General features: G+C 44.3%; 1 protein-coding gene across 2 annotated transcripts in view; it reads left to right on the top strand.

Moving 5' to 3' along the window:
- Window positions 1-14,129, top strand: part of PIWIL1 (piwi like RNA-mediated gene silencing 1) — a 1,338,982-nt gene that overhangs the window by 457,073 nt on the left and 867,780 nt on the right. For both annotated transcript variants that reach the window (XM_069215364.1, XM_069215365.1), the window contains exon 8: window positions 932-1,129. In XM_069215364.1, coding sequence (XP_069071465.1) covers window positions 932-1,129 — 198 coding nt within the window. The remainder of the gene's footprint in view (window positions 1-931; window positions 1,130-14,129) is intronic.

Raw genomic sequence — 14,129 nt, 5'->3', positions numbered from 1 at the left:
GTCAAGATAACACCAAGAGACTGATTTGGTGGGGAGGGGGAGAATTTTCCTTTGATTAGGAGAGGACATTGAAGTATCTGAAAAGTGAGTCTACAACAGAATGTGATGTGTTTAAGGGGGTCAGTTAACATTCACATTTAATAAATTGGTACTTAAAGATAAAATTAGTGTGTATTTTTGTTTTTGTCCTGATTGGATTTGTACCCTGATACTGAGGGCATGAAAGAATAACTGCTGTATTAGAGTGGGCAAGGATAGCCAGGGAGTGTGGAAATTCTACACCCTTACCCACTTCCTTTTTGAAATTTGAATTGGTTTGAAAAGGTTTGAGTTTGAGGGACATGAAGGTTGTTGGTTTGCACATAGTAGTTGAAGAGGCTGTTAAATTTAGTCACACTGTACGTGCCGTTCCAAAACTCAGGACTAACCAATCCATTACACTCTATCAAAGCCATTAACCCCATCCAGGGCAGTGCCTCACCATGCACTCTCCTTCCCTTCTAGTGCTATGATGTTGGTGAAGAATCATGTATTGGATCTGCATTTTTGGGGAGGCATGAGTATTAGGGATGAGAGAACGTTATCTAACCATGTATTGAGAATTTGTAGTTAGTATTACACAATCTAAATTTATATGCAGGATGCCTCTGTAGTACCCAAGTGCCTTTGTTCTGTTTGAGGGAGTTGGTGACCTCTGTAAATAATCCAAAAGGGGCTTAGAAAATGTTTATATTGACTGAATAGTGCCAAATGTTTGACTGCGAACTCGCTTTTCCAGGGTTTGTTTGAATTGTGATCGATTTCTCAGTTTTACTGTGATCCACGGCCAAGCACATATGTTTATGAATTATGTTGTGATTATCAAGGATCAAAAATAACCTTTCATTTAGTGCCATAAATAGTTTTATTTTTTACTTGCTTATTTTTGCAGGCTGATGATTTGGCCAGGCTTCACAACCTCCATTCTTCAGTATGAAATGAATATCATGTTGTGCACAGATGTCAGCCACAAGGTTCTTAGAAGTGAAACTGTCCTTGATTTTATGTACAGCATGTATGAACATGTTGAAGAGAGGCGATTTCAGGAAATATGTGCCAAAGAATTGATTGGATTAATAATTCTTACAAAGTGAGTATTTTAAAATAAGATGGGGAAAGCTATTGTAGTTATTGTCTATACTAATGTCAATATTGTGAGTTTTCTTTTGTGATACTACACTTTACAGATCAACACTATTTTAACGAGAATGTTTGAATTTTCATAATGTCCTCTCAAAGGGTCATATGGACTCCGTTAAACGTGACGTCCTTGGCATGGTATTACTCCACCCCTTCGCGTTTTTGCTTTGTTTTTGTTGACTGTAGCACTTTACAACTAACCAGTGATAATGTACTTGTGGTCTCTCAAACATGACAAAATTGGCTTACACCAATTGGCACATTTAATTTACTTGCAAGTCCCTATTAAAGTGGTACTACATGCATCTAGGGCCTGTAAATTAAATGCTTCCAGTGGGCCTGTGGCACTCATTATGCCACCCACTAAAGTAAGTCTTTAAAACGTCGTTCAGGTCTGCCACTGCAGCCTGTAGTACAGTTTGAAATTGCCATTTCAACCTGTTAAGTTAAGCCTTTGCCAGGCCCAAACCTTCATTTTTAATGCATACAAGTCACCTCTAAGGTAGGAGGCCCATAGACTGCCTATGTCCTACCGATCTGGAAGGATCTACACCCATCAAGGATGGATGTCCTTTATTCTGTAACCTGTCCAACAGAAAGTCGTGGGCGATTGTATTGAATGCTGTGGACAGATCTAAGAGACTGAGCACGGACAGTTCAGCCTAGTCACAGCATTCGAAGGCCATGTGCCATGGCCAGCGCAACTGTTTATTACTCTGTAGTGTATGAAAGCCTGACTGGACAATATCCAGCTCTTGGCTCTGCACTAGTCTCTCAGTTAATCATACATTCAAATACTCTTCTAAAATTGTAACCATGAACCAAAGTAACCGTACAGGATGGTAGTTGGCGAGAACAAGATCTGTGTGAAAAAGTGCCTCTTTTGACATGGTCAACCCGCCCCCCCCATTTTATGCCTGGTTTCTGGTGCAGTTTCTGCGGAAGGTGCACTGGGTACCTGCTAAATAGGTACCCAGTGCCAAATCTCTTCCCCCAAATCTGTTGTTTTCCCCAATTGACAAACACTTTACTTGCCACTGCAAGTCCCTATTAAATGATAAACTTAGGGCCTAGGGCCTTGGACACTAAAGAAGGCCCCTGACGGCTGCAGCACACATTGTGCCACCCTCGAAGACCATCTTCCCAACTGTGCACAGTGTGGCCAATGAAGATTGCATGTCTTGGTGCCGAGATACACTGAAAACATGACATGACCCAAAGTCTGTGTCCTGTCCCCTCTATATTGTATGAAATACACGTCACCCCTCTAGCAGGCCTTCCAGCTCTAAAAGCAGGGTGCATTATATTACATGAGAGCATACCTGCCTGAGCATATATGCCCCTGCTATGTTGTTTCTCAGACTTGGTAAATTAACAGGGAAGCAGTTTTGGGTACATATGCTGGATACAGGCCATTACGAGTTCCCCAGCTGCATGATGTCTTCACTGAAGATATTTGGTACCAAACATCTGCATTAATAAACCCTCACTGAATCCAGAGATAGATTTAATACATGCGCTTAGAAGGCACCTTGGACGTACCCCCTGAAAACCTGCCAGCTCCTAGCATGGACACTGGTCAAAACCAGTGCAGCCAACCAAGAACAGAATTCTGTCCCCCTGAGGTGAGAACCAGTGCTCTCAAGAGCTCAGAACAAAGGCCTGCTCTGGGCTAAGGTGTGAGCTCCTCTCCCAGGCTGGATGGACATTCCAGTCTCTCTAAATGGTGGAGCAGGCCGACCTGCAGTGCCTGACACCTCTTGGCGGCAGGACTGGCAGGACACTTTGTTAAATTAGGAGTTCCCACTTCAAGCCGGCCCCACCCCTTAAGATGGCCGAGTTGTAGTGGACACTAATTTCTAAATTCCTCCATCTTGTATGGAAGGAATTAGGCCAGCTGGGTTTAGGGTATGCCCACTTCCCACAGCAGGTTGTCTTTGGAAGGGTGTAGTTAGCCTAAAGATGAGTGAGTGGCCCATTGGCTACCACCTGGCACTCCATGTAATGCCCCTAAATTCAGTATTTAGGTGGCAACCCTGAATCCTAGTACTCAGATTCATGTCAACCTAAGAAGAGTCAGACACCACAGAAGTCACCCCAACAGAGAAGACTGAAAACACCAACTGACTTGGCCCCAGCCCTACTGTCCTGTCTGCAGTCCTCGAAGAACCTGCACCAGAAGACAACTTGTCCTGCAGCCCAGTGACCTCCAAAGCATTGGGAGGACTGCCTGCCTTCAATAAAGACCAAGAACTCCTGTGGACAGCGGACCTGTCAAAAGAAACCAACTCCAAAGAGGTCTGCCTGCTGAACCGCCTCTGGTTCGCCCATGACCCCGAGTCCAAGTGGCACACTGGTCCTGCATAGGTTACCTAGCGCTTCTGAACAAGAGTCCATGGTTGTCTGACCCCGACCTTACTCTACAGCGACGCCTGCAACCTCAAACCGAGGCACTCTACATCCGACCGCCGTTGTGAGATTGTAAGTTTGGTGCTGCTTTGTGGCACCCCACCCCGTGCCTACTTCTACCCCAGGAGACCAATCTCTGAATCGGCTTTTACTTACCTGTGAACAGCGCATCTTCATTCACCCCCAATGTCCATTGGATGGCATTGGGCATCTGGCTCTGAATTTAACATTTGCACCCGGCCGCCTCTGTGCCATTGGGGGTGCACACGTGGTGCTGATTTGAATCTTGCCTGGTGTTGACCTAAAGACCAGAATATTAGATCTCTATGCCGTATACTTATCTGCAAAACTGCATTCTTGCTTTTTTCCCATAGGTTAACATTGAAGAGACTGAAAATTGCACTCTCGATTTTTGAAACTGAAAAGTATTTTTAATTTAAAAACTGCTTAACTCGTAACGAAGTTCTTTGGTTCAAAGCATATATAAAAGCAATTGTTTTTTTTCTAAATTGGATATGGATTTCTTTGTCTCATTTATTGCCTCTGGAAGTAAAACATATACTTAACACACCTTCTTGATAAACCTAGTAGATAGACCACACTAATACAAAAAGAGCATTAGACCTATCTGTTTCTGCCTTTACAAACCTTTGGGGATCCACTGGACTCTATGCACATTGTACTTTGTTTTAGTCTACTTTATAGAGACCCAGCTTCCTGCAGTCTGCATTAGGATTTTTAAATAGAGGGCCTTTTGAGACTCTTTCCCAATCATTAGGGAGCTGCTTGAAGGCTAGTGTTTTACTAGCTCTCACCAGGGGCCGCAGAGTGCCAATATTTTTCTGCCACTGTGATGGTGACAAGGAATCTAGTCGTAACCCATATTTCAGTGTTACTGAGATTTGGTGTAAACCTTTCCGACATTGGTGGCCAGTGGTCTAGAATCTATGTCCTGTTAGAGATGGTGGAACTAGGGGTTTTCAACTCTTACCATTTCGGTGTACTAGCTAGCATTTCTATCTGGCGCAAGGACATTCAGGATTGCTCTTATCTTGGTCTCAAGAAAGTTTGACCGCTTTTTATGTGAGCTCTCGTGTATGTAAGATAGTATTAGATAACCTACGAACTGAAAAATCTTTAATGAGCTGGAACATTTCTTTGTCAGACTTGACAGCATTCAGTACAATAAGGTATAAAATGTATTGTTTCACAAATATGAAGTTTATATTTCCTCAGTTCGAATCTCAGGGCTCCTTTTGCTCAGTCAACATACTCCTCTCTTAACTTGAGTTCCAGTTTCTTGCATATTAGTTTGGCTTCTTTAAGAGTAGGGTGAGTACCAAGGTGCAGGAGGAGGAGACCAGGTCTCATGTCTGGCTTTTGCTAGTAAAACCATAGCCACCTGTAATTGCAGCTAGTTTAAATAAGTAGCATATCCTACTTTCACAGTATTCCCCTGGTGACATGTACAACAGATCTCTTACGAGCTCATAGGTGTTACATTTTGCAAATTAATTGAACATTTGTTAAATCGCAGCTGTATCGCCCCAGGGGTATCTGGGCGCTGAGGGTGCGTAGTCTCTGTCAAATAGCCAGCTTTTGAGTTTTTCTTAAGTCTGCCAGGGAGGACGCTGTTCGGAGGGCAAGGGTGGGGCTTTCCAGGTCTTGTGGGCAATGTAGGAGAGGCCCCCACGAATGTGGGGTGTGCCCGCGAGGGCAAGAGACTAGGAGCAGAGGTTTCTTGAGGGGAAGTTCAGTCTATTGTTTATGAAGGATGCTTCTTGACTGTGTAGAGCTTTGTAGGCAGGCGTGAGGATCTTAAAATAACATCTGTTCTGGATGGGGAGCCAGTGAAGGTTTCTGAGATGGGGTGTGATGTGGGTCCATTTGGGGAGGACCAGGATGAGTCTGGCTGCACTATTCTGTGTGATCTAGAGTTGTTAGGAGAAGCTGGGAGGAAATGCTTTTATAGAGAGCATTGCCCTCATTGAACCGGCTGGTGACAAGGGCCTGGGTGATGTTTTTTTCTGTTGTTGACAGGGTTCCATTTGAAGATCTTGTGGAGAATGCGCAGGTTGTGGAAGCAGGAGGCGGCGTCTGCTTTGACTTGTCGTTTCATGGTCAGTTTGTTGTTAAGGGTGATGCCTAAGTTGCATGCACGGTCTGTGCTAAGTGAGTGTTGGTCCAAATTTTACTGGCCACTGGCTGTGTTCCCAAGTGGAGATGCTCTTCTCTAAGAGCAGTACATCTGTCTTGTCGGAGTTGAGTTTGTGGTAGTTCTTTTCCAGGGGATCCTCATCAGTAGTCACACTGTATATTCCCACCCACGTGCAGAGACCCCTGAGCATAACTAAACACACTTTTATATGCATAAAATGTATATGTTAGAGTAATAATAGTGTAGATAATTTTAGTTTATATGTCATATGCATGTGTAAGCAATAATGCAGTCTATGTTGACGAACATGCTAGAAATGTCTTATTTTTGTGAAGTTTTCCTTTAATCAAACTCCTCAATTAGAGGTAAAACCTTTCTGCAATCAAAGAAGAGAGCATTGAAAGTGTAAGGAATTCCATATTGAGAGAAAAACTGCAGTGAAAATACAGGGGCATTATTAGCCAATAGGCTTCATCCTAATTAATGTAGCAGAACCAAAAAACTGGCACCGTGCCTTTTAAGGTCCTGGGCACCTCCAGTATCCCACCATGCCTCAGAGGTGAGAGTGAGGTTACAGTTAGGTCAGTTCTTTTTTCCGGCTCCTTCTGTTAGGATACTGGAGCATTGAGCTCTCATTCTTCTGAGTTGTTTTTTTTTTTTTCCCAGAAAAAACTTCTAGAAACAGTTTTCTTCATTTTACTCAACGTATTTTTTCCTTTGCTGAGTAAAATAGCATTTTTCTCTGATGAAAATGACTTCCCTTTTTGTAAAATGCCATGCTTGTGGCAAAAAGAAGGCTCACACTGATCCACACTGTCTGCATAGTGTGCTTATCTCAAAACCACTGTCCTGAGACCTGCAAGCACTGCCAGAATCTGTCAAAAAGAACTTGGAAAGACAGAGAGAGAATTTGTCTCCCTGGCCAGCATGAGAGGGAGAAAATGTCATCCACCTCTCTTAAGAAGGAGGTCTCCAGGGAAAAAGTTTCTTCAGACAAACTGAGAAAGATCTACCTTAGCAGGTAGAAAGATACCAGTTTGTTCCCCGTTGGCGTCATCACTCCTGTCGTCGCAGAAACATTGTCAACCGAGATCGAGGAGCACCCCTCTGTCAATGGCGACACATGCAATGTCAAAGGACATGACGTCAAAGAGACAGCCACCTCCGATGGATAAGTCTCCGGCAGTCACCCAGTGCTTGACGTTGAGCTACCACTGACGTGCTGATACTCCGTCAAGGGCATGCCCAGACCCACTGACATTAAAAACAATCAACGTTGAGACAAAGATCGAGGTTTCTGCCGACGGCAACAAGATGCTGTTCGAAGTCGAGACACTCCCCCGGTGGTCTATCACTTGGTGTTGAGGCGTTTGTCAACGCATTCGATGTCAAGGCATTCTCCGGCAAAACACTTGGCGTCAAGATATGAACGGTCTCTGTCGATTGTACTACACCGTCGTTTGACGTCCAGACACTCCTCACCTGTCCAGTTTCCGTCAAAATTAACTTCTCAGCACCATTCACTCTCGCCACATCGACCAAAGACAACACAGACAATCTTCACCTAGTATGACCTTCACAACATCAGTGCCGCAGGCGCAGGACCATATTATGACCATACCAAGTAGGTCTTCTATCATGTCCTCGAGAGCCTCGTAACACTCTAGGCATGTCTCTCCTATAAATCTTTCGTCAAGGTGGTTAGAGGACCTTAACAAGAGCCCGGCTCATCAATCTCCGGACTCCCAGTACTAACGGTTGTATTCCCCCCAGCATCCTTTCCAAGAACACCTTCTCCACCGCCTCCAGCCAAGTGGGTGACAATACCATCTTCTACAGGACAACCTATTACACAACGAAAGCGCAGTACTTCTCGGTCACGTACAAGGAGTAGGTCGCCACAGACATCCAGACCTCTCTAGCCCACGCTAACATTCTCCTCTGGCAAGAGTCTCTCCAGTGGAGAACAAACATTTTTAATGAGGTGTTAGTTAGAGAAGCTCATATGCTAATATAGAACTTCCTAAATCTACAGCGTCATAGTTGGTAATATTTGAAACGCTGCATCATCGCTCCTGTTCTAGACAGCTTCTACCGCTCGTTCCTGGGCTTTTTTTAACCAGCCATGGATACTTTCCTGACATCAGCAAGCTTGCATGCAGCACCTCCAAGAATCCTAAAGAAACACAAGGCCCCAGACCAGGACCCAATATTTCTTAGAACCGATCCTCCACCAGATTCTGTCATTCTAGCTGCAGCCAGGAAAACCCATTCGGTGGCGACATCATCAACGGTCCGTGCAGACGAGGAGAGCAAGCATATCTAGACTCGTTTGGGAGGAACATGTGTGGTATCTCCGCTTCCTTTATGAAGGTATCTAGTGAATCTGCACTTTTAGGAAGGTATGACTGATCTCTGTGGGACTCTCTAAACAGGTTTGCCGGCAAACTACCTCGGGAAGACAGGATTTTCAAGAAATCCTACAAGGAGGATGCCTAGTAGCCAATCAGCGCAATTGCTGATGGGTTCAGTTCTAGCTGCTCAAGGATATGCGCATGGTATATGTGCAAGACAATTATCTTGGCTTTGCCTAACAGGACTCACACCAGAGGCTCAACATCGCATCTTGAACCTCACATTCACTAAAAATTATTTATTTGGGGCCCACACAGATGAGGAAATGCCAAGATGAAATCTGAACTAGACACACTCAAGGCTGTGGGGCTAAAAAAAAAACGCAAGGAATACTGTAGATGGTATAGCCCCTATGATAGACATCCATGCCAGCAGAGGGTTCAGACCCCTCATCGGTCACAAAGACAGCTGCAAGGAGATAGACTACCTTTCTATCAGTCCTGAAAAACGAGGGAACTTGGCTCCAGCAGACAAAATCAGTCTGTAACCAAAACATCAGGGAACCAATGGGGACCCACTTCTCCTGATCCTGTCACCCACTCCAGTGGGTGGGAAGTATTACGAACTACATAAACGAGTGACGCTCCATAACAAAAGACAAATGGGTGCTAAATAATGTCAAAAATGGGTATTCTCTATGTTTCAAGTCACCTCCTACTCTGGTGCAACCAACAAAAACAGATTGTCATCACTAGCCTCTCCTGCTGGAAGAGGTTCTCATTCTACTGCAAAAAAGAGCTATTGAGAAAGTTCCACCTTCGCAAAGAGGAGGAGTGTACTCCACCTGTTTCGTGATACAGAAGAAAGGTCTAGACAGAGCTTTCAGACGTATTGTGGATTTGAGACATCTCAAGTATTTCGAAAAGAAAAATTCGGAATGCTGGCCCTTCATCTAATCTTTCCTCAACTCCATCAAGGGGACTGGATGTGTTCCATAGACCTACAGGATGCATATTTTCACATCCCTGTGGCAGTGAAACACCGCAAATTCCTTCGCTTCGTAGTTGTATCCCACCACTACCAATAAAGGGGACTACTCTTTTGGGCTAAAATCAGCCTCTCAAACATTTTCCAAATGTGTATCAACAATAGCAGCACACTTGAGAAAGAATAAGATTTTTATTTACCCTTACCTCTTCGATTGGTTACTGAAAGGCAACACTTCAGTCCAAACCTTGCAACACCTCAAAATCACTTTAGATACCTTCAAATCCCTGGGTCTTAAAGTAAATCTACCGAAGTCCATATGGACTCCAACCTAGAGGATCCACTATTTGGGACACACACCTCATAAGTGTATCTTTCCGAAGAGCGACTATTATCATTAGCACAGAAGCATCACAGCATACTTCACACTCTACAACCAACAGCCAGACAAATAGCATCACTCGGGGTTCCATGATTTCCTGCATTTTCATTGTTCCGAATACCAGGTTACACATGAGACCTCTTCAAGAGAACCTGGAGGATCAGTGGAGCCAATTTGCAGACAAATGGGATGACAGAATAACTCACCAGTGGCAAATAACTCACTACAATGGTGGACTCACCAACATCATCTGTTGGTAGGGGTCCCTTTTCATCGGAGCATTCCTACCCAAACGCTGGTAACAGATGCATTGCTTCAGGGCTGGGGGCTCACATGGGCTCTCTAAGCCTAAGGACTGTGGTCAGACAAAGAGCAGCAATATCACATCAGTCTGCTGGAACTGACGGCAGTGCATCTAGCCCTCACGTCCTTTTACCCATCTATCAAGGACAACTCCATCTTAGTCAAAACGGACAACATGACCACGATGTACTATTTGAACAAACAGGGGGCACTAGATCTCAGTCTATGCCGAGAGTCACAAACCATCTGGCTTTGGCTACTAGCTAGGAAGCTGTCAATCACAGCAATTTGCCTTCTGAGAGACCAGAACACACAAGTGGATTCCCTCAGCCAAAGTTTCAGACTCTCATGACTAGGTGCTTCACGAGAATGTCTTAAGTGACATTTTCCAACAATGGGGGGTTATCCTAAGTTAGACCTGTTCCGATGAAAACTGAAAATGCTGAGACTTCGCATCCAGGTTTTACCGACCAGGGACGAAGGTTAATGCCATATATATTACCTCAAAGTGAGAGAGAGTGTGCACAGAGTCCAAGGGTTCCCTTTAGAGGTTGATAGTGGCAAAATTAGCTAATACTAATGCTCTATTTTGTGGTAGTGTGGTTGAGCAGTAGGCTTATCAGAGGGTAGTGTTAAGCATTTGTTGTACACAAACAGGCAATAAATGAGAACACACACTCTGACTTAACTCCAGGCCAATCGGTTTTTATATAGAAAAATATTATTTTCTTTATTTTAGAACCACAACATTCAGAATTCAAGTACGTACATCAATTGTAAGGTACTTGGGATAGGTAAATATAGAACTTTGAAGTAAAACAGTAATGTACACAGTTTTACATGGGATGGAGGCCGTCACAAACAGGCACTCAAAATACACCCTCAGCGGCACGGGGCGGCCGGATGCAGTGCGCAAAGTAGGTGTTGAGTTTTACGTTGGTTTCAATGGAGGGTCCGGTGGTCACTCTGGCGATGCAGGCAGGGGGGCTTCTCGGACCAGCCACCAACTGGGCAAAGGTGAGGGCCCCCTGCTGGTCACTCCTGCACCAGTAGTTGGTTCCACTCGGGTCTGGTGGTTGCACCCTGCCTTAGGGCTGTAATGCCTGCTAGAGGGGTGACCTACATATGCCACAGGCAGTGGGTTGTGGGCATGGCACCCTGAGGGGATGCCATGTTGACTTTGCCTTTTTCTCCTTACCCACACATACAATCTGCACTGGCAGTGTGCATGTGTTACGTGAGGGGTCCCTTAGGGTGGCACAACACATGCTGCAGCCCTTAGGGACCTTCCCTGGTCACAGGGCCCTTGGTTCCACTGGTACCTTTTACAAGGGACTTATCTGGTTGCCAGAAGTGTGCTAATTGTGGAAACACACATTTTTAGTGAAAGAACACTGGTGCTGGGGCCAGGTTAGCAGGGTCCCAGCGCATTTCTTAGTCAAGTCAGAATCAATATCAGGCAAAAAGGGGTAACTGCAACAGGGAGCCATTTTCCTTCACTTCCATTCCTCTAATTCCCACAGTGATCATCAAAATTTACAGGCACAAAACCAGAATTATTGTAATAGCTCCAGAATGACCCCGTCAATGGTGGTACGCAGATCTCCTCCAGTTATCGCAAAAGCCTCGCAAGAGGCTTCCGTGCAGACCGGATCTTCTTCACAAATTAGAGGGGCGGGGAAGGCAAGGTTTTTCATCCCAACCTTCCCTATCTGAGCTTCACCGCATGGCTCCTGAATTCCTGGAGTATGGCCATGTAGGCATCTCACAGGAATGCATGAATATTCTAAAGGAGTCCACAAGACCCTCAACACAGCCCTCTTATGCATTCAAGTGTAACAGATTCTACATGTGGTGTGACCAGAATGGCTTCAGTTCAGTCTTCACCTTGCGAAATCAGGATTGCAGTTTTCTTCAATTAAGGTACATTTGTCAGCTGTTACTGCTTATCGTCAATCGCCCTCAAACGTAATTCTTTACTATGCCAGTGGTTAAGGATTTCCTAGAGGGCTTGAAAAAAGTGTTAACACTAGTTCGTGCACCTTCCCCTCCACAGGAATTGAACGTGGTCTTGTCTAGACTCATGGGTCCTCCTTTTGAGCCTATACACAAAACCTCTTTACAGCATCTTACATTGAAGATAGCTTTTCTTGTTGTGATTACTTCAGCCATAAGAGTCAGCGATATTCAGACGTTCTGTTCAAATGAACCCTATACAGTGTTTCATGATATTAGGGTGGTTTTAAGAACCCATCCTGGTTCCATCCTAAGGTGGTTTCTGACCGTATCTCTTACAACATTCTTCCCCAAGCCATCTACGCCATCACAGAGAACTTTGCACTCCCTAGACTTGAAAACAGTGTTAAAGTTTTATCTCGATTAGACTAAAGGCATCAGACAGTCTGATCAATTATTCACAAACTATGGCCACATGAGAACGGGCAGAACTGCCTCGAAACAGACTATTTCTAGGTCAATAGTCTCATGTATTGATTGCTTACCAAGTGGCTAAAAAACAATTGTCTGCCAGACATAAAGCTCATTCAACAAGGGGAAAAGCGGCAACAAAAGCCCTTCTGAAGAATGTACCCATCTCTGAAATCTGCAAGGCTGCAACATGGAGATCGGTACATAATTTTTCAAGGCATTACCTTCTAGATTCAGATGCTAAGGCAGACACTCAAGTAGCGCAGGCTTCAATAACAAATGTATTTAACTAAGACAAGTAAACTGCTTGTGCTTCCACCTCTCCTTCCGCAGGGGTATTGGGCTTATGGATCAATTCAGTGTTTTTGACTATTGATGAGGATCCCCTGGAAGAGAAGGATAAGTTACTTACCTGTAAATCCTAGTTCTCTTCCAGTGGTGTCCTTATCAAAGTCAACCCACCCTCCTCCCCGGACGTAATTCTGGAGGTACAGCAGTTTTCATTTGTCCAGCCTATTTTTCTTATCACTGTAAAAAGTACTGACCTAACTGTAACCCAACTGTCACTTCACTCTCGCCTCTGAGGCATGGTGGGATACTGGAGATGCTCAGGGCCTTAAGGGCACAGTGCCAGTTTTTTGGGTCTGCTATGTTAATTAAGATGCAGCCTATTGGCTAATAATGCCCCTGTATTTTCTTCTGCAGTTTTTCTCTCTACGTGGAATTGCTTACACTTTCTATGCTCTCTTCTTTGATTGCCGAAAGGTTTTACCTCTAATTGAGGAGTTTGATTAAAGAAAAACTTCAGAAAATAAGACATTTTTAGCCTGTTCGTCAACATAGACTGCATTATTGCTTACACATGTGTATGACACATGTACTAAAATTCTGTACACGATTATTACTCTTAGATATACATTTAATGCATATACATGTGTTTATGCATGCTCCGGGACCCCCACACGTGGGCAGGAATATTCAGTGTTTGACTTCTGAGGATACCCCTGGAAGAGAACTAGGATTTTCAGGTAAGTAACTTATCCTTATCTCTCATCTAGTTGGCTATCTTGGTCATGGCGTTGCAGAAGCAGTTCTTGGTGTTGGATGGGTCCTCGGTGAGCGATGGAATTAGTTAAATGTCATGAGCGTAGAAGATTATGTTGAGTAAGTAAGCTCCGACAATGTGCGCAGGGGTGTTCGGGGGGGGGGGTGGGGGTTGTCCATGTAGGTCTTAACCAGGGTGAGGCTGAGCAAAGAACCTTTTGGTACGCAAAATGTGATGTCTTTGGGTTCAAAGGTGTAGGAAATCAGTGTGCATCCTGTAAGGAAAGAGGCAATCCATTTGAGGGTGTTTTGCAAAGGTCAGTATTTTTTCTGAGACGTCGATCTCCGCACGTTATTTCCCTTCCCTGTCTTTTTTTTGTTTGTTTTATAGCACCTTGTAGGAAGCTTCACTTAGATACTTAAGGAACTTTGAATGAAAATAATATCATGTACAGTCTTTGTAAAAATGGCAATAAGCTATTTTCAAAGTGGACACAGTGCAAAAATCATCAGTTACTCCAGTATTGGAACATTCATAGATTCACATGCTTGAATCATTCCCCGTCGTTGAGATGGGAGTCCCAGTACAATTTTCACAAGTAATGTCAAGACATATTAACAGAAAAAAGGCCTTAGTCCTCTTCCATTTCACAGTCTATCAGAGTCATTTTGTGAAAAGGACCAAACATAAGCCTCCACCAATCAGGCGACAGCACCCTTCAGAACCTCCTGAGAGAAGCTCCAGCACCTCAGATTTTCTACCGCACGTCGTGCTAGGGAGTCTCCTCAGAGCTCTGCTCTGTCTTCACACCTTTTTTCAACTATTTCCTCTCAGAGAAACTGATTTAATTGGATTTGTCAGCTATTTTTCAACTGTCTGACAAG

This window comes from Pleurodeles waltl, chromosome 11, assembly GCF_031143425.1.
Source record: "Pleurodeles waltl isolate 20211129_DDA chromosome 11, aPleWal1.hap1.20221129, whole genome shotgun sequence".
NCBI classification, from domain to species: domain Eukaryota; kingdom Metazoa; phylum Chordata; class Amphibia; order Caudata; family Salamandridae; genus Pleurodeles; species Pleurodeles waltl.
This window is presented reverse-complemented; position numbering and strand designations above follow the sequence as displayed.